Raw genomic sequence first — 25873 nt, 5'->3', positions numbered from 1 at the left:
TTGTCACTTGTCAAGGAATATTCTAGTGGTCTACCACATACTGAAGGTGGAACCTTCCTCTGACCAATGGGAGGCCGCCAGACGTCCTCCCTCTCCCGACATACCCTGACACCCGACATCCTCTAACAGCGATCAGACTCAAAAGGCAGGTAGAGTCTTATAAAAAGGGAGATCTTCTTCATTAGCGGGGTACACACACATCCGCACTCATCTTCAACAGTTCTTTTTCCTTCTATCGTACACTCGTTTTCTGGGAGAAAATGACCTGACTTGAGCGTCGGAGGGCCTGCGTCTGGAACTTTTTCCTTGGTTTCTGGTCTCTAACGCTCCGTGGGCTTCTCTGAATGTGTGCAGAGTCTAAATAGCACCAGTTCCCATACTACAGACCTCTAGGTTCCACGTGGGGGTTCGCTTTTCTGACGCGCATATACAGGGTGTGTCAAAGTCGCCTCTCCGTCAATATTAACGTCATCTCCACTGACCTCCGTCTGACTCAGATTCCGGGCAGGATTAATAGTATTACTATAGTGTTCGTGCATCCATCTCAAAGCATATGCACATTTTCCTAGACATCCTAAAAAAAAACAAGTCAAAAAGTATCTTTAACATTATTCCTTAAGCAATATTCAACTCTCTAATATGATAGTCTAAAAGTTTTTAAAGTACGATATGTCTACTAGGCATGCTCTGCTGTCAGCGGCACCAACTTCCAAAAGAATATGACAAGATAAATGGTGGGTCCATACGTAGTTGACCGGCCGAGTAGTTCCTGCCCGGACTTAATGAGCAGAGTTATTGTCCTACATTTCGTCCGACTGTACTATTGTCGGAAGGCTATCCTTTGTCCGACTGGATATGTCTCCCGCTCGAGGGCAATGGTCCGAGGAATTATTGCTTGACTATTAACCTTAGTCACGAGCTCTTAAAGAATGGCCGTTCAGACGAGATCTGGACTAACCAGATGATACCGCCGCTCTATCGAATTGATTTACTTCATGGATCTGAACCTTTTATGATTTTAACTTTGACCTCTGCACCATCTATTATTTTTTTTCTACTTTGATTACAGCATATGTGCTTTAGTACATATCAAAATAGTGTACCTATTTTGATCAATTTAGAAATCTAGTCCTTATAAATTGCCGAAAAAAAATTGCTCCCAATAATTAACAGCATGGGAAAATTCCAAATTTTCACACTAAAAGAGGAAAGCAATCCAGCAGCTACAGAACGATCCAGCTTAAGGGGGAATTGGAGGCGCCGCAGCGCGCTTGTTCTGATCCATGCAGCGGAGCACCTCCGCCCGGCTGCCCACCACGCGGTGGAACACCTCCCTCACCTGCCTCTCCAGCGGCGCCAGCGCCTTCTCCAACCTCCGACACGCCTCCGCCAGCTTCATCGCCATCTCAGCCACGTCCTCTGCCCGAGGCCTTCCGCCCTCCCTCACCGCCTCCATTAGCCCCTTCGCGCACCGTTGGAGAGCCTGCATCTCCGCCAGCTGCACGAAATCCCCCTTTCTGCTCCGCCACTCCTCCGACATGCGGTCCTGCAGCAGGACCATCGTCCCCGCCCAAGGCAGATGCTGCCGAGGCGACACCGGACTCGACGGCAACGTTCCGCCCCCATCCTGGCACACAAGGGCCGCCGCCAGGGCCCACATAGTGAAGGCCAGCACGGAGCTCATCGCGTAGACCGCGAAGGCGATCTCCTCGCCGCCGGCCGGGCTGCCCCTAGGGACGATCAGATTGGCGGGCACAGGCGGCGTATTCCCGCCGGAGAAGTAGCTTCTGCGTCCCAGCGTCCGCAAATGGCCGCTGCGGCTCGATCGGCCTGAGGATCCGGACGACCCCTCGGATCTCGCAGCTGCGGAATTGAGGAAAGAGGCAAGCAACTTAGCGATGGCCCGGCAGACACGGCCGCCCTGGCCGGGAATGGCCGCCGAGGCGGCGGTGTCGGCGAGCCGATGGAAGTGGCGAATCGAGTCGAGGGCTAAGGAGGCAGCCCTGCAGACGTCGAGCGACTTGACGGTTCGATCAAGTAGGTCGGCGACCGCGCGATCGGCGTCCGGCCTTGAGAGGAGGCCGCCAAAGCCGCGGGCGAGGAGGAGGCAGCGGAACTCGTCGTCGCAGGAGAGGAAGGCGTCGAGGAGCCTACGGAGGAAGGTCAGGGAGAAGAGACCGTGGGAGGAATCGGCGGTGGGCAAGAGGGCGAGGAGGCGGTCGTCGACGTGGGAGTGAAAGCGGTCGAAGTCCTGCTCCTTGCGCTGCTCCATGGACACCACACGGGCGCGGCGAACTCTGAGGAAATCACCGGCGATGAATGGCGGGGGGCAGCTTTCGGCGCCGCCTTTCTTCTCCATCGGTTTCCTCCGCCCGCAAAAGTCGAACCAAATCGGCTAATGCAAGTCGCAATTTGACCACTCAATTTTTTTTCTTTATATGAAATTTCACTTATGGAAGTCAAAATTCCTCCAAATTACGGTCAAACCCTGGTTTGATATTTTTGCTTGACCATCCGATACCGCATCAATGGCGGAACAACTCCGGGACTATCGTATTAATACTAATTACCTACGATATATTATAACGATTTTTTTAATAGGACGTTAAACAAGATAATTTCTTGGGGGATTATTTGAGTTCCTCAAAGTTCGAGCTTCTGCTGGAGCTCCCAGAGCGTCTCGGCGGAGCGCTGGAGGCAGGCGGCCTCCTCGTCGGTGAGATGGAGATTGGCAACGGTGAGGACGCCGGAGCGGCCGATCTGGGCGGGAAGGCTGAGGAAGACCTGGCGGTCGCGGGGGATGCCGTAGAAGCCGGCGGCGAGGAGGGAGACGGGGTGGATGCGGTGCTGGTCGCGGAGGAGGGAGCGGGCGAGGCTGGCGACGGAGTAGCCGATGGCCCAGGAGGTGTAGCCCTTGAGCCGGATCACCTCGTACGCGCTGTCCACCACCGCCTTCCGGATCCGCTCCAGCACTTCCTGCTCCATCACCACCGCCGCATTGTTGTCGTCGCTCGCAAGCTGGTCCAGCACCGGAACGCCGCCGACGCTGATGCTCGACCACAGCGCCACCGAGCTGTCGCCGTGCTCCCCCACCATGTACGCCTGCAATCACCATTCATCCATCCAACGGCTCGTAAGTCCTTGTTATAATGGATGGTCGGATCTGACCGAAACAGTCAAAGTTTGGCGGGTGTACCTGCACGTCTTGAGCGTTGACTTCGAGGTGGTCGGCGAGGAGGAAGCGGAAGCGAGAGGAATCGAGGTTGGTACCCGATCCGATAACCCGGTTGGGCGGGAACCCCGACAGCTTCCACGTGATGTACGTCAGCACGTCCACCGGGTTCGACACCACCAGAAGCAGCGCCGCCGGCGAGTGCCTCGCCAGAGGCGGCACGATCAGCTTGAAGAGCGCCACGTTGCGGTGAAGCAGGTCGAGCCGCGTCTCGCCCGGCACCTGCCGGGCCCCGGCCGTGACGATGCAGAGGTCGGAGTCGGCGGTGACGGCGTAGTCGGTGGAGGCGAGGATGCGGGTGCGGGGGAGGAAGGCGGCGGCGTGCTGCAGGTCCAGCATCTCGCCGCGGAGAAGGTCGGGCTTCGCGTCGACGAGCGCGAGCTCGTCGGCGAGGTCCTGGGTGAGGATGGTCTGAGCGATCGCCATGCCGACATTACCAGCTCCCACGACGGAGATCTTGGTGCGCCGCTTGGTGGGGGAGGGCGGCGCCGCTTGGTGGATGGGGCGGAACAGGGAACGGTGGATGTCAGTCGCCAGGCCGAGCTCCGACAGCGATGAGACTTTCTCCATGGCTGTAAATAGCTTTGAAAAAAAAAATTCAATTTGGAGAATTTGTGAATTGGTTTCTGTGATCTTTCTGCTAGATTTGGCGGTTCTTATATAGACAGAGATCTACCATTTTAATTAAAACTATAATTAGATATTTCCAAAAGGAGGAATAAATTTCTTAAAAGAATCTTCTTCTTCTTTATTCGCCGTCATAGATGCAGCTGCTCGGATGTTTCTTTGGATTGACTTGTCTTCCAAGAAACACATGCACACCGTCCGGTTCATTGACACGCCTCGACGCGACTGGTCGTAAAGCGTTCCAAGCTTTTGTTCTGATAGTAGATACTTTTTGGGTTGACTTTCTTTCCTATATTTGCGCTACTAACTCATTAGATCCTGCCTTGGATCCCAAATATCCAAGATAATTCATACGTACAAAACATACCCGCGTGCTTACCCAACAGCGCGTGGCAACGTGGAGCTCTGGTGGTGCATCTTTATTTTTATTTTTATTTATATATATATATATATATATATATATATATATATATATATATATATATATATAGAGGAGAGTATTATTATAATAAATATAATTTAATTGAAATTGTTTCACAGTTTGGTGAGATGATATCTTAATATTTTTAGGATAAAAATAAAGGATTTTTTTTTCATTTTTTACAAAGAGTTGGACTACTCTGACGTGACCACGTCGATGCTTGTACGGAAACACGTCGCAGCCATTTATGATATTTGAACAATATACTTGTTTTGATGTATCAAGGGTTCTTTTTTCCTAATATCTTCCATTAAAATTGTCGTTTTAGTAGATTTCTTTTCGGGTCAAATTCTAGAAAACACTAAGTCAACCATGTGTTTTTGACCGGGCGAGATTCATAAAAATAAATTGCCAACGTGTGATTAAAATTGCTTTTTAAAATATAAATTATGAAATAAAATTATAAAAATAGTCGCATATGCATTTAGTTAAAGTAATTGAAAATATTTATTGAAATTTAATGTAGATATAATTTTCTATAAATAATTTATTTTATTAAATTTTGATAATTATTTTTTACTACACAGTATATCAATTACTTTAAAATTTTTAATTATCTTTATTAATATTTAAAGAGTGTATTTGATTCCTTAAATTTAGAAAAATACTATTTATGAAATTTAAATTTAAGAAATGATTACCTGATCTAAAATTTAAATTAAATTTTATATTTAGGAAAAATAATGCTTAACAAAATAAATTTATATATAAAGTATTGCACGTGAGTAATATTTAAATATGTAATAAATATTTTGAAAATCAATACATTTGAGTTGTTGCACAGCTCAAGCATTAAAAAAATAAAGGGTATATATTTTTTTATTTTATTTAATCCGAAAGCAACCAAACCGGAGTCCGCCAATAGATTAAACCAGAGACACAAGAAATCCCATAGATTCGGTGTTCTTCAAGTACTCTAAGCTCATGATTAATGTAACAAGAAATTAAAGCCTGGAAATTAGAAACAAAACCACTCTTTAACAAGTCATGACAGCTTACAATTCCCTTGACCTCTCACAAGCACTGGAAGCTGAAAAGCCTGGAACTTTGTAAAACCACTACTCTCTAAACAAGCGATACAAAACAGCTATATAGTTCCATTGATTGATCATCTGAGCTCATAGTCCAAAACCTTTATTTCTATTGCTTATTCTATTGGTTCCTTTCTCTAATTTAAAGGTTTTTGCTTTCTCAGGATCTTAAACCTTGGCCCTAACCACCACCGCAAAACCAAGGGAATAACAAAACAGGGTATAATTTCTCATGTTCTATGGGCCAGGGTTGGAATGAGCGGGGTTGTTGGTGCTGCCGAAGCGATTTAGATCACTAAAGTAGAGAGATGATAGTATACCTATAATTAAAAAATAGATTCCCCTTGCTAATGGCTTAGAGGGACACATTAAACAAATATAAAAGCAAACATTAAAAAAAAGAAAAGAGCTGTTTACTTGATTCACAAGTCCCAAGGTACTACGTCTAAGTCCTTATGCATAGTTTGGCACTTGTCCAGTAACCTTCTCCTCTTTAGTAACATGTCAAAGAAAGAGAAATCTCTTACAACTTTGAGTGTAATATAAAAGAAAGGTAGGAAGTAGTTATGTTTATGGATGTGTATTTAGTAACTGAGCTCCTCGTCTCCTTTTTATAGAATCTGCTCAAGCTACTGATGTGGCACATTCAATTGAGTGAAAAGATTATTCAGTCGACCGAAAACTAATGATGTGGTAGATAGTACCCATTTGCTCGACAATCCTTGTTTATCCCTTTGCTGACGTGGTGTTCTTTCAATCGACTCAATAACTTACCAGTTGATGGAAACTTGATCTGCTTCTCTGGATCTGCTGCCACGTGTATTTTAGTTGGATCTTGAATACAGATCACCCGATGATCAGCCTCCAAGTATCGATCACCTGACTCTACTTGTTTAGTCTCGTTCCTGTTTGTTTAGTTGTCTGATCCTGCTTACCTTGGATCTTCTCTTCTACATAGCTTCCGGTTGTCTGATCATAGTCTTCGGTCGATCGATCCAATCTCTATCAATTCAGAGTGAGCAGTCAATCCGTCAAACCGATCAACTCGCTTATACCAACCCAAACCGAACCGAAAAAAAATCCGCCGAATATAGGGCCGAATGTAGGGCCCTGATATTACATTATCCGATCTAGTAGGACCGGATAATTTTTTATCCCAATAACCGAACCAACCCGATCCGTGATCACCTTTACTTGTAGCAACTACTGTCGATAAGTTGCTACATGTTATAGTAGTTACTGTTGATAAGCTGCTACACGTTGTAGTAGCTACTAGCGATTAGCTGCTACAACGTGTAATGAATAATGTCTATTATCATTTTAATATTTTATCCTTTTTGTTGTTTTATATTTATATTTTATATTTCATTAGATATAGTGTCGGATATCCAAATAACTGACAATCCGTCAGATATAGGACCGGATGTAGGTCATGATATTGTATTATCTGATCTAATAGGATCAGATAGTTTTTTACTCTAATAACCGAATCAACCCGATCCGCGATTATCCCTACTATCAATAACCTACAAGCATATAACATATAACATTTATCTTGTACTTTGGTATACTGAAACGGATGGTCCGGTTGACCGAAAATTCTTTTTCAGTCGCTTGAATTTTCTAAGTCCATTTAGAGTTGAGTCTATCCTCATATGATTACAATCCACTCAACTCTTATCTTGCCTATTTACCTTACGTATGCTTCCACTGGTTTACGTCCCTCGGATGCTCACTCATTATGACATCCTTCTTACTTTACCAGAATATTCTTCCACAGCTTCTCATCTCTCGGATGTAACAAATCCGTCGATCCTTTCACGTGTTATCCATCTCACTTGCTTTGCATCTTATACCAAGGTCTTTTCGGCTCCAATACTTCTCCTCCTTTTTCAATCTTTGAGTATCCCATACTACTTTTCACCATATTCCATCGGATCTTGAACTATCGGCATATGTTCTTCTGAGGCCCTACACATTTAAAGACGTAAAAAAAACATAACAAAGTCTAATTTAAACTCATTTTGCCAACCCTAAAAACCCTAACTATTCAACTGGTCTTCAATACCGTGCAATATGTTGTTTTTGATTTAACTATGGAATCCGAGTCTCTCTCTGTATATGTACCGAACAAATAAGCTGAAGAGAGACGCAGACTTGGAAGGGTTTTGTTGGTCCGCAGCTTCCCCCTTTCCCCCATTTCGTCTGCCGTCGCCAATCGAAAGCATCCGATCCGATCTGGTGCCACAGACCATGCAGAAGGTCTCTTCGCTCTCCGAGCTCGGCTTCGCCGACGACGTCCACCGCGCTCTCTTCCGCCCCATCCACCAGGCGGCGCCGCCCTCCCCCACCAGCCGCCGCACCAAGATCTCCGTCATCGGCGCCGGAAACGTCGGAATGGCCATCGCCCAGACCATCCTCACCCAGGACCTCACTGATGAGCTCGCCCTCGTCGACGCTAAGCCCGACAAGCTCCGCGGCGAGATGCTCGACCTGCAGCACGCCGCGGCCTTCCTCCCCCGCACTCGCATCCTCGCATCCACAGACTACGACGTCACCGCCGACTCCGATCTCTGCATCATCACCGCAGGAGCCCGCCAGATCCCCGGGGAGACGCGGATCGACCTCCTGCAGCGCAACCTGACCCTGTTCAAGGAGATCGTGCCGCCGCTGGCGAGGCACTCGCCGTCGGCCTTGCTTCTAGTCGTGTCCAACCCGGTGGACGTGCTGACGTACATCGCGTGGAAGCTGTCGGGGTTCCCGCCCAATAGGGTCATCGGATCGGGGACCAACCTCGACTCCTCGCGCTTCCGCTTCCTCCTCGCCGATCACCTTGAGGTCAACGCCCAAGACGTGCAGGTTCGTGAACCAAACTCTGATCGATCTCCTTCCTTAAGTTTTCTTTTTTTTTTCCCATTTAAAATGATTTGATTTCGATCCGTTGAATCGAGAGGTTTAACAAATAATTTTTGTTTTTGCAACACACTACGGATTTTTCATCGGAGCCCAATCTTGAAAAATAACAGAGGAGATTTGTTTTGCAGGCGTACATGGTGGGGGAGCACGGCGACAGCTCAGTGGCGCTGTGGTCGAGCATCAGCGTGGGCGGCGTGCCGGTGCTGGGCCAGCTTGCGAGCGACGACAACAAGGCGGCGGTGGTGATGGAACAGGGGGTGTTGGAGCGGATCCGGAAGGCGGTGGTGGACAGCGCGTACGAGGTGATCCGTCTCAAGGGCTACACCTCCTGGGCCATCGGCTACTCCGTCGCCAGCCTCGCCCGCTCCCTCCTCCGCGACCAGCACCGCATCCACCCCATCTCCCTCCTCGCCGCCGGCTTCTACGGCATCCCCTCCGATCGCAAGGTCTTCCTCAGCCTCCCCGCCCAGCTCGGCCGCTCCGGCGTCCTCACCGTCGCCAACGTCCACCTCACCGACGAGGAGGCCGCCCGTCTCCGCCATTCCGCCGCCACCCTATGGGAGCTCCAGCAGAAGCTCGACGTGTGATCGATCGAATGGAGGATAACTGCTATTTCCTATCTAATAACCGTGGAATTGTATCTTCTGCGGAAATGCTGTGTGTATGCTGCTTAAGCAAGGATTTTGTGGACATTTTTGTTTAATATCTATCTTCGTTTTATCTGCAATAATTTCAACAAGCCTAAGAGGTATTATGAGATGGTAGGTAGTCGGAGATTTGTCACTTGGGCTTGAGGTAAGGGATTGAATTTCAGGATCAGTGGGGTGTAAATTTTTGCACCCCATATAATTTACCCCTACATCCATTTGCTTTCTTTTGACTTATTTCCTCTGTTAATCCTAGGACAGATCAGCGGGCGCTGGAACCAGCGTTTTTTTTTTTTTTTTGCCGCTTGCTATAATAATTTTAACAAGATTAAAAATTATTAATTTTAGCAAACGATGCATGCTAAATTCTGAATCTATCAAAAGGCACATTATAGTTTGCGGAGTCAAATGTATGATATTCGTATCTAACCTCCGTTTTCCCTATCCCATTTTTTTGAATCATATTTTTATTTGAAAATATTTTTTTGGTTCAGATGCATATGTTCTCACCATCTCTATATCCATACCTCTTCTTGCTCCTATAAACACGATATTATCACGAACCTCTTTCGCTTAGCATACCTCCTCTAGTAGTTTGACGGAATTGCAAAAGAGTAATTAGAGCGGGTGTATTGTCGTAAAGGTTTCAAGAGACGACTTCAAAGAATAATAGTGTTCAAGAACAACATTGTTGAAGGACAAATTTCAAACAAGAGTAAATTGATAGAAGAAGACAGATAAAGATTTAGTGATGTACATATCAAATTGCCATTGTAAAATTTGTTTGTAGTGTAAAAAAAAATATTGTACACTTTTGTATCAAAAGGTGATTACAAAAATCGTATTTATTATGTCAATGGATGTGTGGGGCAGATTTATAGAACAACTTAATTAGAGTTTAAATCAAATTTACAAGACTTTTTAAAATTTCTAAATGCACCATATAAACTCGAATCCCACTGTGAGATCTAGTATATTTGAATTTCTAAAAAAAAATAAATCACAATCGCTAGCAAATTTTTAATTTACATAATAGAGATATAGTATGAAGTTTTAGATATCGAGATCAAAAACTAGGTTGTGATCAATAAAAAAGAGGTCAAGATCCCAACGTATTAGGCCCACGTTGAACTTGATAGGAGATCATATCATAGCCAAAATCAAGCTGAAATTGATCATAACGTTAGAGCACCTATGGAGAGCTTTAAAAAAGTAATGGATAGCACTGTTAGAATCCTTGCAAAATTAGCAACTCACAAGACTTGAAATAGATGCAATCGGAGTTGTCTAGGTCTATTAGTGGGGTTTGATCTAAATCCACCGATGGATCTAGGGTATTTGGAATTTTACAAATTCGTAATCGCTAGGAAGGGTTGAGCGAGGAGAAGATAAATATGGTGCTAAAACTTAGTTCTAACTACTACTGATGAAGCTCTTGTAGCATGCTAGTTGGCACGGAACAGTGTACCTAATAAATTTTAATGAACAACACACCCTATCGAATTTTAATTTCCAGACACAACAACATCATTTTGTTTAAGTCATAACTTAGTTAGAGTTGAAAATAAATTTACAAGACTATTTGAAATTTCTAAGTATACCGTGTAAACTTGAATCCCACTGTTAGATAGAGTTATTAGACTGGCTCATCCGTGGCGGGGCGGGACGGCCCGTGGTGGGCCAACCATTTGGTAGGGTGGGCCAAGCCGACCCGTCATCTTGGTAGTTTAGGAAATCTCTAATCCAACCCAATCCAAGGCAGATTGCGGGTTAGACAGGTCAACCCACAGGCTCATCAAAACTTTTTAAAAAAAGTTTTATATCTTCAATATTTTTCTTTGGAAATGTTTCATAATCAAATGTCTCCAGAAATAAATATTTTAAATGTAAATGAATACAAATGAGTACTTATGTTTGACAAAAAATATTATTTTTATTTTAAAATTATAACAAAGAAAAATAAAAAATTGACATAAAAGTTGGCTTGTATATGTTTCTCAACCTGCGGGTCAACCCAAGCCCATCGCGGGCTAATCCACGCGGGTCTAGGCGAGTTGGCTCGTGGTGGGCTTGGGTTGATAAAATTCTAACCCAACCCGCTTAAATGATTTGGCAGGGTGGACCAATTGTAGCTATCAAAATTGATGTCACAAATTAACTCCCAAATTAATGTTCAGATCGAAAACCCACAACTACACAAAGCAATGTTTTCGTATAAGGCCCGAGTCGAATTTTCCGAGGATTATGCTAGCATCGTGTTGCTTCGGATTTGGAACACATCTTTTTGGGTTTTTTGGATATGAAATGGGGGTTTGGTATTAAATGTAAAAGAGAATAGAATTGAACTTGCTGGCAAATCGTTTATTGCTGCAAAAATAAATTTTAAAACAAGCTAGAAATCAAACACTTAAAACACATTTTCATTAAATGGAATTCAACCAAATTGCTCTTATGAAAACCACAGATTCTAAATTATTCCCAAACAAACTTAAGAACTAACCTTAGGTTATCAGAAATTAATCTGAACCGAATGCACTCAACTAATTAAATTGACCAAATGGGAATCAAATTGTAGAATTCAACTTAATTAACTGCAGAACAAAATGTGCAAGAGCTTAACACCACATCTAACTCATCACACTACAAATTCTCTATTCTATAACTCCAACTAACTTATCAACTGATAGAAGGCTAAAACATAAATGCTGCTCAAACAAAGGAAACAAAATTGCAGCAGGAACTGCTGCACAACCAAAACAAAACAGAACACCAAAGAACAAAAATCAGTAGAACAAATTCGTGTAGAAATTAAGACTACAAACTAATCTAAGCTATGAACTAGTAAATTCAGAAACAAAAACTGCAGAAACAAGAAAATCTAAACTACGAATCAAACTGCAAAGAAAACCTAACATCCCTACAACTCAAATCTTAAATCAGTTTGTCTCCTCTTTGTCGTCACACAAAGAATCTGCAAAGAACACTCCAACAGAAGTCGGTCTGGTGTCCTCAAGCTTCAAAACGAACTTAGATTCACTTGTATCAGCTCACAAATCTTCAGCAAGATCAGATTCTGACATGGTACTCTGTTGTACGTTGCTGGGTTCTCTGGAACTGGAATCGCAAGCTGGAAAAAGGGCTACGAAGGATGGAAAGCTGTCGGAAAAGGTTTAGAATCACCGGAGGACCACCGCCGATAATCCCGTGAAGAAATGGAAGCTCAACCCAGAGAAACACCGCTGGGCTAAGGAAGAAAACGCACCCTGCAGCTACAGTGCTTCGCCTGTAAAAAGGCTCGCTGGAGATGTGCTGAAGATCAGAAATTGGTCGCCGGAAGCTGAGGAACTCCACGCCGATGATGACAACTTGATTCGAAGATCTGGGAGAAGGGAGGGAGCTGTGTTCGCGCAGTCACGAAAACTGGCACGATGAATAGTAGCGCAAGCTCACTGTTCACCGTGCCAAATTCCAGCTTTTATACCTAGGGTTTGGTCCAGCTGGGGTTTGACTCGAGTCCAAGCTCAATTGGGGTTGGTTAGGGTTTTGGGCTCCATTTGGTTGAGTGAACCATGCCTCCACTTGAATCATGAACCCATTACTACCCTACAAGACCAAATTCACATAATGAGAAATAAATCATGCATAAGATGGGAAAACATCATAAAGCTCGTAAAAACCTTGTTTGGGGAAACATGATCAAAATTGGAATTAAACATGTGCAAATATATAAAGAACACCAAATATTAATCCAAAATTAATGTGTCAATTCATAGCTTATCAAATCCCCCACACTTATTCTTGCATGCCTCGTGCAAGTGAGCCAAATAAAATAACAACTAAGATGGTACCTCCTTCTCCTAACTAGTCTTGATCATGTCCAAAAGAAAGTAAAAGGAAGTTACATGTAAGTATCAAGTTTCATAGACTCACACATTCATGACCTCTATTCTTACCTTGGCTCAACACTTAGTAAATTTCATCCATCGTGAATTAAAATGAAAATGATAACATTTCTAATTCTCACAAGGTAATTTGAAGTGGCTCTTTTCCTAATCTCAAATCTTGCAAAGGTGGAGATCCCTCAAGTTACTCATAGCAAATCCATTACCATAAGCTTGCTTTTCATCTAATTTAACCTCCATCACAGATATTAAGATGTAAAATCATGAAAATTTACAACCATTGGTAGGAAGAGCAAATTAAGAAGCAACTGAAAGAAGTAATTCTGATTAAACAAAGAAGAAAATAAGTTTCAACTTGAGGTAGAAGACATGGAACTAGAATGTTATGTGATGTTCAATTTCGGCCAAGCATGAAATTCTGCATTTCTTCTTCCCACTACTTCTTGTTACTGATTTGGTTTGTAAGCACACAAATCTGCACTCTTCCTTTTACTCCGCTCCATTTCCAGTGCAGATTGTATAGCTTCACATTTTATCTTCAATTTACAGAAACTGAAATTAGCAACTAAAATTCTGTTTCTGCAAATTCTCAGCTGCAGCTTCTTCAAAATTCCCAATTGAATATGGAATTCTTTGATTTGGTTCATCACATGCTCTGAATTACATCCATTCCTCATCAACACACTAAAATTCTGATACTTATAGCTTCGGTGCTGTAGAACATGAATCTGTCTTTTAATTCACTGATTTTGTTTCAATACATTTCAGCCCAGTTTATCCAGCAAATGAGCCTTTGAAGATAGCTCATTTAATAATGAATCAAGATAGCTCATATTCCATTCATTTTAGACTCGAAAAGCAAGAAAACTTGGCTCAATTTAACAGATTGCCTCTGGCACAACTGTTGTTCTGCAGTTCAATCCAAATTCAGTTCCATACGTAAATGTTCACTTCATTTATCTTAACCTTCTCTTCTTCAATTGTACAGCTGAAAAGCTTACTTTCTTTCCCTGCAATAGCACAAAAATTTCAATTTGGATTTTACTTTTTCTCACTGCAATAACAGTCCAAAACTCAAGCTGCAATTTTGGTTCAGTTTCAGTTTCTAGCTTTGTTTCTTGGTTTGGTATCCAATTTCTTGTCTAAAAATTTTGTAGCTCTGGAGAAGGAAGACAACCATTCATCAATACTAAATTAGCAGCTGGATTCCAGATTTTTTTCATAAGCTAATAGCTTCTAACTCCAATTAGTGCAGTAAAATACAGATTCAGCTTCTTCTCCCTATTCTAAACTTTGTATCAATTTAGCAAGTTTAGCCAACAAAAATTTCAATACTCCTTCTTATCTCTACAGACCCTTTACAATGCATATCTGAAGACCTTCCATTTTCCAGCAGCCCTGGCTCATCACAATTCTCATCCCAAATCGACACAAAACTGCCATTTTTATGCAAATCTGCACTTTCTGAATTTCTGCACTATACTCATTCCTGTCATTTCAGCCATCCTCCTCTTTGTTTTCATTGCTCAATTTCAGATCTGACACTCCATTTCTTGGATTGAGTATCACTTCACAACCAACAACCATCAATGACTTCTTGCATTCTTCTCATTCAACCCAAATACAACCCTTCACTGCTGTAAAATGTCACTGCTATGTCATACTTTCAGTAATTAAAATTAATCCTGATAGAAGCTATTGATGCCAACATTCCATTTGTTACTTCACATTACAAAACTTCATGTAAGCTTTTCCTTTCATTGATATCATTTTTGAAATCTTGATACTCCATTCATTCCTAAGTTTCTGGACTTGCAAAGCTTCCAACTCTTTCAAAACTTCACACAGAATTCTGAACTTCAGGTTTGAACTCTTGATATCTTCATATGATGTTACTTCTTTCTCATTCAAGCTTCGACAATTATTTCCATAAAACTTCATAATCACTTAATCAAACAATAGCTTGATTTCCATCTTATTTCAGCTAATAACATCACTTATAAGTTACTGAAAATTCAGAATTCCAGCAAGTTACTGCAATACCATAATTCTGTCCAACCATTTGTACAGAATGGAAAGGAGAATAAACAACAATTACTACAGGAAATACAAGAAGTTCAATTCATTCACAAGGGTTTCAAGGGCTGATAATGAAAGAATTGCACAACTTGATACAAATGTAAATTGGATTCTGTTTCCAGCATTTCCTTCACTGTTCAAGGTACCAATTTCTGCCCTTTTCTTCAATTTTTCCCAGAAAATGATACTTATCTTAAAGTGCTTCATTGATGAAATATTAACCACCAATTGAATTCCCCATTATAATCCATTGTGGTCAAATTTCAGCAGCTACAAAGATTTCACTGTTCCGGCATTCTTTTATGTCCAAAATAAGTTCTGAAACCATCATTCCTTGTTTTTCAGATGCCATAAAAAATTACTACCATTTGTTTCAGCATAATCTTAAATCTCAATTAAGCTTCCCTCATTTGAATCTTACATTCCAAATCTTGATACACACTGATACAAATTGCACCTTATCATGCAGCTCTGCACTTCAATTCTGTAGATTTCTATTTTTATAAAACTGACCATGCATCAATGTCCGGATTTCAATATGTTCACAATGTATCAATATTGGAGCAATGACCACAGCAAATTTAATAAACCAGGCTTCCTTAATTCTACAGAATTCACTTCCTCCATCAAAACAAAAGAACTCAACACCTCCCCCACACTTACTCTTTTGTCCGTCCCGGCCAAAATGAAATCATCACATAATATCCAAGGTATCCACATCCAAAGAAATAAGGCATGAGAAAGAATAAAGATATGATGATTCATGACAAGAGAAATAGCAAAATAGGTGAGGGCAATGTGATAATGGAGGAAATTTCATAAAAAAAAATGACTCAATACTGCTCTATTGGTAAAAATCAGATTTAAAGCAAATTCTAGAGTGAAATAAACTACAAGTGCATCACTCAAATAGGCTCAAACCTCATTAGGTGAATAAAAGTTATCATATCATTTCATCAATCAAGAATCCATCACTAGTATCAACCTCATGCAATCCTAGAGTTCATTCATGCCATAAAGTATTTAAACTTGATAATCAAATTTAACATTCCTTTTCAAATCCCCAAATTTGATACAAAGAATTGTCAAAAGAAGGAAATACCATTTATTCCTAAAACAAAGACTATCAAACTCAAAGAAATGGTAACTATCATGAACATAAAACCTAAAGGCCAAAACTATAACTATGCAAAAATAAAAACTACTAATGAGACTCAAAATTTATTAATGCAAGACAATTCCAAATGAAACCGAAACTTTACCTAAACAAATAAGAGAACTACTAGCACCTAAAATTTATTCATTTACAAAGAAACAAAAGATAGAGTGAAACTCCCCTTTAGCTCGGGTAGATAGCATCAATATGGTCCATTTCCTCCACCACCAAGCCCTTAACTCCTTCATGAAACTTTTTAAGCCTTTGTCCATTCACTTTGAAAATCCAGCCAGTAAAAATATCCTGGATCTCAACCACTCCATAAAAGAAAACATTAGTAACACAATAAGGTCCTTCCCATCTAGATCTCAACTTACCTTTAATCAATTTGAAACGAGATCGATATAGAAGTACTTTGTCACCAATTTGGAAGTCTTTCACCTCAATTTGTTTGTCATGAAATCTCTTGGTCTTTTCTTTATAAATCCGTGAATTTTCAAAGGCTTCCAATCTAATCTTTTCAAGTTCTTAAAGTTACAATTTTCTTTCTTCTCCAATCGTGTCACTATCAAAATTGCACGCTTTAACTGCCTAGTACGCCCTATGCTCAATCTCCATGGGTAAATGACAAGCTTTTCCATACACAATCCTGTATGGAGACATTCCTATAGGGGTATTGAAAGCAGTCCTATAAGCCCATAGTGCATCTTCAAGTCTTTTGCTCCAATCTTTTCTATCCGGTCTCACAGTCTTTTCAAGAATTGATTTCACCTCCCTATTAGATACTTCTGCTTGCCCATTTGTTTGAGGGTGATAGGATGTAGAAACTTTGTGTGTAACCCCGTACTTATGTCGGAAAGCTTTCATGTGTCTATTACAAAATGAGACCCTTGATCACTTATGATCGCCCTGGGTACTCCAAACCTGTAAAATATGTGAGACCTGACAAAGCTAACAACAACAGAAGAGTCATCAGTTCGAGTGGGAATGACCTTCACCCATTTGGAAACATAATCAACTGCCAATAAAATGTATGCAAATCAGAAAGAGACAGGAAATAGACTCATAAAGTCAATATCCCAAACATCAAAAATCTCACAAAATAATATGAATTGTTGAAGCATTTCATTTCTAAGTCCTATGTTCCCAATTCGTTGACACATATCACATGATCGATAAAAAGCATAAGCATCACGAAAAAGGGTAGGCCAATACAAACCACATTCTAATATTTTCCTAGCAGTTCTTTGTGGTCCAAAATGTCCTCCACACTCAAAAGAATGATAAAAAGTAAGTACAGACTGAAACTCAGAGTCAGGTATGCATCTCCTAATGATCTGATCACTACAAAACTTCCACAAATAAGGATCATCCCAAACATAGAATTTTGAATCACTTTTTAATTTATCTTTTTGAGCTTTTGAAAATTGTTTGGGATAAACATGTGTAACTAAGAAATTCACTAGATTAACATACCATGGAGACTCACCCTGCAGCTGTAGAAGCTGCTCATCCCTAAAATCATCATCAATAGCTGAATGATCCAAATCTCCTTCAATTCTGCTCAAGTGATCTGCAACCAAGGTCTCTTTCCCGCTCCTACCACGTATCTCTACGTCGAATTCTTGAAACAGAAGCATCCATCTAATTAATCTAGGCTTTGCATCAGGCTTCTTGAGGAGATACTTCAAAGCTGCATGATCAGAAAAAATAATCACATGAGAACAAAGAAGATATGATCTGAATTTGTCTAAAGCAAAAACAATAGAAAGAAGCTCTTTTTCTGTTGTTGTGTAGTTCACTTGAGCTGAGTCTAAGGTTTTGGATGCGTAACAAATAATATGTGGTGCTCCATCCACTCTCTGTGCAAGAACAGCTCCCACTGCATAATATGAAGCGTCACACATCAACTCAAAAGGTAAGGACTAGTCTGGGGGTCTGATAATAGGTGCTAAAGTAAGAGCCTCCTTTAATCTGTCAAAAGCCTCTATACACCTCTGATCGAAATCAAACATAACATCCTTCTGAATTAGCTAAGACAATGGCAGAGTAATCTTACTAAAGTCCCTAATAAATCTCCTGTAGAATCCTGCACGGCCAAGAAAAGCTCGAACCTCCCGCACGCATGTGGGGTAAGATAAAGAAGATATAACGCTAACTTTAGCAGGATCTACTTCAATGCCCTTCCTAGAGACTATATGACCTAAAACAATGTCATGCTCTACCATAAAGTGACATTTTTCAAAATTTAAAATCAAATCCGTGTTGATACATCTTCACAAAACTCGAGACAAGTTTTCCAAACATGCATCAAATGAAGAGCCATAAACAGAAAAATCATCCATGAATACTTCCATGCAATGCTCTAACAAATCCCCAAAAATACTCACCATGCATCGATGAAAAGTACCTGGAGCGTTGCACAGTCCAAATGGCATCTTACGATATGTGAATGTACCGAAAGGGCAGGTGAAGGTAGTCTTCTCCTGGTCCTCTGGGTCGATGCAAATTTGAAAATAACCAGTGTACCCATCAAGAAAACAATAATGTGATTTACCTGCCAACCTCTCCAACATCTGATCAATAAAAGGAAGTGGATAATGATCCTTTCGTCTTGCTTGGTTCAGCTTCCTATAGTCCACACATACTCTCCAAGAATTCTTTACTCTTGTGGGCACCAGTTCATTCTCTTCATTGGCTACCACTGTCACTCCTGATTTTTTCGGAACCACATGGATGAGACTTACCCATTTACTGTCAGAAATTGGATAAATAATTCCTGCCTGTAAGAGTCTAGTCACCTCTTTCTTTAACACGTCCAAAATCAAAGGGTTCAGCCGTCTCTATGGCTGTCTCACTGGCTTCACATCCTCCTCTAAGTGAATCCTATGGATACAAATGGAAGGACTGATCCCAAGAATGTCTGCCAGAGTCCATCCAATGGCCTTCCTATGCTGTCTCAGAATCTCTAACAATCGTTCCTCCTGATCCGGTTCCAAATTCTGAGCTATAATGACAGGTAGCTGCTGATTCTCTCCCAAATAGGCATACTTCAAATGTTGAGGTAATGACTTCAATTCCTCTTGTGTCTGGTCAATAGTAGGTGATCCTAGGGGTAGTGCTGCTGAGCAATCCCCTACACATACCTCTTCCTCTTTGAGCGATCCTAGGGATAATGCTTCTCCTAAGCAATCCCCTATGCATTCACTTGAACTACCACTTTTCCACCTATAAAATATCCTCCAACAAAGAAACAAATTCATTCTCTTGACCAAAATCAGAAACCTCTAAATCTGAATCAATATCTGACAAGAAATCCATGCCATCCAACTCTTCTGAGATATCCACGCTAAGTATAGAATGATCCTCTCTAGGATGCTTCATTGCCTCAAAAATGTTGAACCGAACCACTGTGTCTCCTATCTCCATAGAAAGAGTTCCTTCATGTACATCTATCTTGGTTCTAGCAATCTTCAAGAATGGACGTCCAAAAATAAGCGGAGCCCTGTTCGCAAGCACATCACCCTCCATATCTAAGATGTAAAAATCTGCAGGAAAAATTAACTCCCTCACTTTTACCGATACATCCTCAATCACTCCAGCTGGGTGTGCTTGACTTCGGTTAGCCAACTGAATTACTACGCCTGTAGGCTGCAAAGGTCCAATTCTTAATGATTGAAAAATGGATTTCGGCATGAAATTAATAGAAGCTCTAAGATCTAACATCGCATCTTCAAAAATACAATCTCCTATAACACAAGGCACGGTGAAAACTCCTGGATCTTCACACTTTTGAGGAACTGGCTGAAGTAATGCTGAGACATTTTTTCCCATACTTATCAATTCATTTCCCTTCAATTTCTTTTTGTGCACACAAAGATCCTTGAGGAATTTGGCATATTTAGGAATTTGCTTGATTATGGTAAGCAAATGCACATTCACTTCAACCTTGCTGAATAATTTCACCAAATCTTGATATCCTCTAGCCTTTTCTTTCTCCATCTCTTTTCTTGGTTGTACATTCTTTGAGGGAAAGGTAACGGCATGGAAGACTCAGCTCCTTGCTAGTTCAGATTTTTCTCTAGATTCTGTGCTGAATTGTCCAGATTCTGTGCTATTTTTGAAGATGTTGTTGGAGTAAATGTCAAGCCGAAATCTGCTCCATCAAATTGATCAGATTCTGAAGCCGCCGGGTGAGTTAAATGCTGCTGATCAGCTCCAAAATTTCCATTCTGTGCAAAATCTGTTGGATCTGAATTTGCTGGAAAAATCTGAGAACTTTGTGAATTTGAATCTGCAGCTGGTTTGGGTAAGCTCTACTATGATCTAGCTGAAAAATTCGGATTTGGGTCTGGAATCTTTTTACCACTTCTCAAAGACAATGCACTTACATTTCCTTTAGGATTTGGAGTCGATTGTGAAGGCAATTGTCCAGATCCTTGATTCTGCATCTGATTAATGTTACTAGCCAGCTGCCCAATCTGCCTTTCAATGTTTTACAGTGCTATATCAGTCCTCTGCTGATGTTGCTGCTGTTGCATCATCTGCTGCTGCTGTTGCAGCATTTGCTGCATCAAATCTTCTATTTTGAGCTGCTAAAGTTGTGCTGAGGTTGCATTGATCTTGGGCTTGTAGAAGATGGCAGTGCAAGCTGAAATTGGTGCTGATTTGCATTACTTGGCTGTTGGAAAGTCTGCCCAGGTCTCTGAATCTGCTGGAAATGATTTTGCTGATTCTGTGAATTCTAAAACTATGGCTGGATTGTGACATTTGAATGCTGGAAGTTCTGGAATGGTTGAAATTGCTGATTTTAGCTGAAGTTTTGCTGAAATTGCGGCTGCTGATATTGCTGATGATCCGGTGATAATCTAGGAGGGCCCACCTCCAAGGAAGTTCAACGCTTAGGTGGTCATCAAAGTCAAGAGGTCGTCAGCTAAGGGACTAGCCGAGCCGAAGTCTCTACAAGCCGGTCGGCCGGAAGAGTTCGGCGATCGACCGAAAGAATTTGCGGAAGGTGGGCCAAGCCTACAACCCGATCGGCCGAAAGAATTCAAGAAGGGGTGGTCGAGCCTAGAACGCACTGTGACCAAAGGCACTCACGCCGCTCGGCTCAGATATACTCGAAGGAGGTTAGGGAATTGGCTGGCCAGGTCGATCAAGGGAAGTTCAACCGGACTAACGACCGACAAATCAGACGGGGGATGCGTGTCAACATCCTTTTGGGAGTCGATGTCGTTGGCTGACGGCGCTGATGGACAGAAAATCGTACGGGAGAAGATTCTGCCGCCTTGACAGGGATGCGTTCGCCTCGTTATAGTAAGACGTCAAGGACCCTTTCTCGATGTTAGCTTTTGGGGAAAGTTTGGGAATGCACGTCTGCCCGGGAAGTGTGCAGTCAGCCCGCCGAAGCTCTATATAAGGAGGGAGGTGGCCATCCGCGGAGGTACGCGCAGACGTCTTTTGGCACCACTATTCACTTCTTTACTTGCTCTATTTTCTCCTTCTGCTGTTGTGTGACTTGACCGTCAGAGGGCCATCGCTGGAAACCCTTTCCCGGCTAGGTACTAACGACTTGTGATTGCAGGAGCGGAGCACCTTCACCGCAGACGAAGACCCACGTCAGCGTTATTTCCCGGTGGCCATCTACTCAGCTTCAGGGCAGGATCAAATTGGCGTCGTCTGTGGGAATTACAACCTGAACCCAGAAGCAGAAGATGGAAGAAGCCGGACGACCTACGCTCATAACGCTAACGACGGAAGAATTGGAAAAGCTTATTCAAGCCGGAGTGGCAAGGGCGATGGAGCAACAACAACGAGTCTTGGCCGAACACCTAGCGCAAGAGCCAGCCATCTCAGGATCTGGCCAGCCCGGAGATCCGGGCCGTGAAGCGGAACCTGTCGTTGACCAGGAAATTTGCAAAAAGTCAGACACATTCGGACCAGCACCCAAAGCGTCGATCCCCTTTCACCGAGTCCTGTTCCGGACACCCTCGGAGGAAGGAGGCCGAGCCCGCTGAGACAGGTGCTCCTCGTCAGATGAGGCGCCCGAAAGGGATGCTAGGAAGGGAAAAGCACCGCGGGAGGAGGATTCGCCTGAGAGGATCAACGAACAATTCTCAAGAGGAATCATGGAGGATCCCCTACCCCGACACTACACTCCGTTGGCAATCGGAGAATACAATGGGGGCACTGATCCAGACGACCACTTGGCCAAGTTCGACAATGTGGCTACGCTGCACTAATACACCGATGGGGTTAAGTGCAGGGTCTTCTTGACAACCTTATCGGGACCGGCACAATGATGGTTCACCCGGCTGCCGAGCGGGTCCATCCATAGCTTCAAAGATTTCCGAGCAGCTTTCCTCCACCATTTTACGAGCAGCCGCCGATACCAGAAGACAAGTGTCAACTTGTTCTCCCTGAAGCAAGGCCAGCGAGAAACGCTCAGGGCCTACATCCAGTGCTTTAACCAAGTTGCGATGAACATACCCGCGGTCTCCTCGGACGTACTGGTGAATGCTTTCACCCAGGGACTGGTGGAAGGCGAATTTTTTAGGTCACTCATCCGTAGACCACCACGGGATTTCGCTCATCTGCAAAACAAAGCCACGGAGTATATCAATGTGGAGGAAGCACAGGCGACCCGCAGAAAAGAAGCGCCCATCGAGCCCCACGCGCCATCCGAATAGAGAGTACCGAGCTGCCATCAGCCTCCAAGAGGGCCCCGAGCTGCAGGGGCGCCACAGTACCCCGAGCAAGGGATGAATGTGGTGCACTCGGAGATTAATCGACAGAAGAAGGGCAAAAAATGGACACCAATGTTCTGTAAGTTCCACCAGTCGAAAACACACAACACCTGGGAATGTCGTTGTGACCCCATGGTTCACCAGCCCAAGCCCAAGGAATATCGACATCGGTCCCCTACTCCGAATCGGCATCCCGAGCGCCAGACCGATCAGAGAGCCAGTGGTCAGAGGACGCGCCAACGGCAGGAGCATCATCTGCGAGACCGAAGGCCCGCTCGAGTTTCTACCGAGAGGAACAGACATCCTACACGAGAAGAAAACAGAAGAAACACGTCCCGCGGAGAAATTGGAATGATCTCAGGCAGCCCGACTGGAGGGGACTCCAACCGAGCCAGAAAGAGCCATGCTCGGCAGTTATCCATTCACGCAGTGGGATGCAGCAAGGAGAAGGCAGAAGGGCCAGAGATCAGTTTCGGCCCAAAAGACTTGGAGGGAGTGGAGGTTCCCCATGATGACGTGCTAATCATCAAGGCGGTGATTGCCAACTACACCATTCGCCGGACTTTTGTCGACACGGGAAGCTCGGTAAATATCATTTTTAAACAAGCATTTGATTTATTACAAATTGATCGGGCTGAACTCCGACCCGTGGCAACTCCGCTATATGGATTTACGGGCAATGAAGTCTTGCCGATCGGGCAGGCGAGGCTAGCCATCTCACTTGGAGAAGAGCCTTTGGTTAGGACACGCACCACAAATTTCATCATGGTTGATGCGTCCTCGGCATACAACGTAATACTGGGTCGGTCATCCCTCAACGAATTCTGGGCGGTAGTATCCACCTATCACCAAAAGATCAAATTCCCTGTGGGGAACCTGGCGGGCGAGGTCAAAGGAGACCAAGGGGCGGCCCGACATTGTTACGTTGAAATGGTCAAGGCTGGAGCTAAAGTAGCCAAGAAATACCCCCGGTTGGAGGTAAATGTCATCCGAGAGAAGCCTCCCCCGCTGACATACGACAACAAGGAGGAAGTGCAGATACACCCAAGCCGGTCAGAGGCCACTACTTTCATAGCATCCGACCTGTCGGGCCAGCAGAAGGAGGAGCTGGTCGCCTGCCTTCGAAGGAACCATAACGTATTCGCTTGGTCAACCCACGAGTTGCCTGGAGTCGACCCAAGCGTGGCGCAGCATGAATTGCATGTTCGGCCAGACGCTCGACCCGTCAAACAAAGGAAGCGTGACTTCAGCGCCTAGCAAGATCTGATCATCCGGGCCGAAGTTGACAAGATGCTAGAAGCCAGACACATCAGGGAGATCCAGTTTCCCGCTTGGCTCGCCAACGTTGTGCTGGTCTCCAAGCCAGGTAATAAATGGCGAGTGTGTATTGACTTCAGATATTTGAACAGGGCATGCCCCAAGGACTCCTACCCCTTACCGCGTATCGATCAGATGGTGGATTCGACAGCCGGGGACGAGCTGATTTGCATGCTCAACGCCTATCAGGGCTTTCATCAGGTACCTCTCGCGCGCGAGGACCAAGAAAAAGTCAGCTTCGTTATGGCCAACGGGACGTTCTGCTATAGGGTCATGTCGTTCGGGTTAAAGAACGCCGGCGCCACTTACCAGCGGATGATGAATAAAGTGTTCAGGAAGCAGATCGGGTGAAATCTTGAGGTATACGTCAACGACATCCTCATTAAGTCCCTCCAATCTGTCGACCTATGTGTAGATGTAGAAGAAACTTGCCAGACTCTAAGACATTACGGGATCAAACTCAACCCGGCCAAGTGTCTGTTCGGCGCTAAAGTCGGGCATTTCTTGGGCTACATCGTCACCGAGCGAGGGATCGAAGCGAACCCGGGCAAAGTAAAAGCACTCCAAGACATGCCCCTGCCTTGCAATTTAAAAGAGGTGCAGAGGTTGACTGGAAGGATCACAGCTTTGTCAAGATTTATCTCCAAATCATCCGACCGGAGCCTGTCGTTCTTCAAAATTCTGCGGCGAGCAACCAAGTTCCAATGGGACGAAGGCTGTGACCGGGCTTTTGAAGAACTCAAGCAATATCTCAGCTCCTTGCCTATTTTAGCCAAGCTGATCGTAGGAGAGCCTCTCTGAATTTATTTATCATCCACTGAGTACGCGATTGGATCGGCATTAGTCAGGCAAGAGGAAGGAATACAACAACCGGTGTACTTTTTGAGCCACATTAAAAGATGCCGAGTTGTGTTACACTGGTCTCGAAAAGCTTGCTTATGCATTAGTTCTGGCCGCCCGAAGGCTCCGGCCTTATTTCTTGGCCCACTCCATAATTGTAATGACCAACAGCGTCTTGGGCCGAGTACTGCTCAATCCCGAGGCATCGGGTCGGCTAATCAAGTGGACTACTGAGCTCAGTGCGTTTGATATCCAGTGTCAACCTCGGTCGGCCATAAAAGCACAAGCACTGGCGGACTTCATCACAGAAGTACAAAGTCCTGAGCCAGAAACCGCATGAAGGATATACGTGGATGGATCGTCAGCTCGTCAGGGGAGCGGAATTGGCATATTACTCATATCTCCAAGAGAAGATCGGATGCAGTTATCCATTTGGCTGGATTACTGAGCCACCAACAACGAAGCTGAGTATGAAGCGCTCATAGCTGGTTTGCAAGCTGCTCGACATGTCGGTGCCACCAAGGTACTCCTACACTCAGACTCACAGTTAGCAGCCCAGCAGCTAAATGGAATGTTCGAGATCAATAGCGCGCGGCTCAAGCTATACGCGGAGGCCTTCGAAAGGCTTAAGGGGAGTTTCCAGGAGGTTGTTATACAGAAGATTCCCCGGTCAGAGAATCAAGTAGCAGACGAGCTGGCTAAGCTGGCTAAGCTCGCTAGCACAGTGATTCCGATCGTCTCCAGTGGCCCAATCGAACAGGTCTCCCTGGCGGCTCATGTTGACCGAACGGGAGGGATACTACTTCCAGAAGATTAGCGAACACCCATCATTGAATTCCTCCAGTCGAGGAGTCAGCCGGGGAGCCGAGAGGCCGATCGAACTCTTCGAAGGCGAGCCG

At 43.8% G+C, this 25873-nt stretch overlaps 3 protein-coding genes across 3 annotated transcripts; 1 reads left to right on the top strand and 2 right to left on the bottom strand.

The window, feature by feature from the left end:
• Positions 1-1036: 1036 nt before the first annotated feature.
• On the bottom strand, positions 1037-2415 carry LOC121990792 (protein ROH1-like). Its single transcript, XM_042544861.1, has one exon. It carries the CDS (start codon positions 2357-2359, stop codon positions 1241-1243), a length of 1119 nt encoding a protein of 372 aa, XP_042400795.1. The 5' UTR covers positions 2360-2415; the 3' UTR covers positions 1037-1240.
• A 163-nt stretch (positions 2416-2578) lies between these two features.
• On the bottom strand, positions 2579-3856 carry LOC121992082 (L-lactate dehydrogenase B-like). The gene is made up of 2 exons (XM_042546221.1): positions 3197-3856; positions 2579-3102 (listed from the first exon to the last, which is right to left on the bottom strand). The coding sequence occupies exons 1-2, from the start codon at positions 3800-3802 to the stop codon at positions 2644-2646; spliced, it is 1065 nt and encodes a 354-aa protein (XP_042402155.1). The 5' UTR covers positions 3803-3856; the 3' UTR covers positions 2579-2643.
• Positions 3857-7496: 3640 nt separating this feature from the next.
• LOC121992081 (L-lactate dehydrogenase A-like) lies at positions 7497-9017 on the top strand. Its single transcript, XM_042546220.1, has 2 exons — positions 7497-8230; positions 8416-9017. Exons 1-2 carry the CDS (start codon positions 7625-7627, stop codon positions 8872-8874), a joined length of 1065 nt encoding a protein of 354 aa, XP_042402154.1. The 5' UTR covers positions 7497-7624; the 3' UTR covers positions 8875-9017.
• The last annotated feature ends 16856 nt before the right edge of the window (positions 9018-25873 follow it).

This window comes from Zingiber officinale, chromosome 6B, assembly GCF_018446385.1.
Source record: "Zingiber officinale cultivar Zhangliang chromosome 6B, Zo_v1.1, whole genome shotgun sequence".
NCBI lineage: Eukaryota > Viridiplantae > Streptophyta > Magnoliopsida > Zingiberales > Zingiberaceae > Zingiber > Zingiber officinale.
This window is presented reverse-complemented; position numbering and strand designations above follow the sequence as displayed.

Bases quoted from the DNA above. Each gene is read 5' to 3' on its own strand.
- LOC121990792 (XM_042544861.1), bottom strand. From the start codon at position 2,359: ATGGAGAAGAAAGGCGGCGCCGAAAGCTGCCCCCCGCCATTCATCGCC.
- LOC121992082 (XM_042546221.1), bottom strand. From the start codon at position 3,802: ATGGAGAAAGTCTCATCGCTGTCGGAGCTCGGCCTGGCGACTGACATC. The intron at 3,103-3,196 runs GTACACCCGCCA...TGGTGATTGCAG, and splicing joins TCAACGCTCAAGACGTGCAG to GCGTACATGGTGGGGGAGCA.
- LOC121992081 (XM_042546220.1), top strand. From the start codon at position 7,625: ATGCAGAAGGTCTCTTCGCTCTCCGAGCTCGGCTTCGCCGACGACGTC. The intron at 8,231-8,415 runs GTTCGTGAACCA...TTTGTTTTGCAG, and splicing joins TCAACGCCCAAGACGTGCAG to GCGTACATGGTGGGGGAGCA.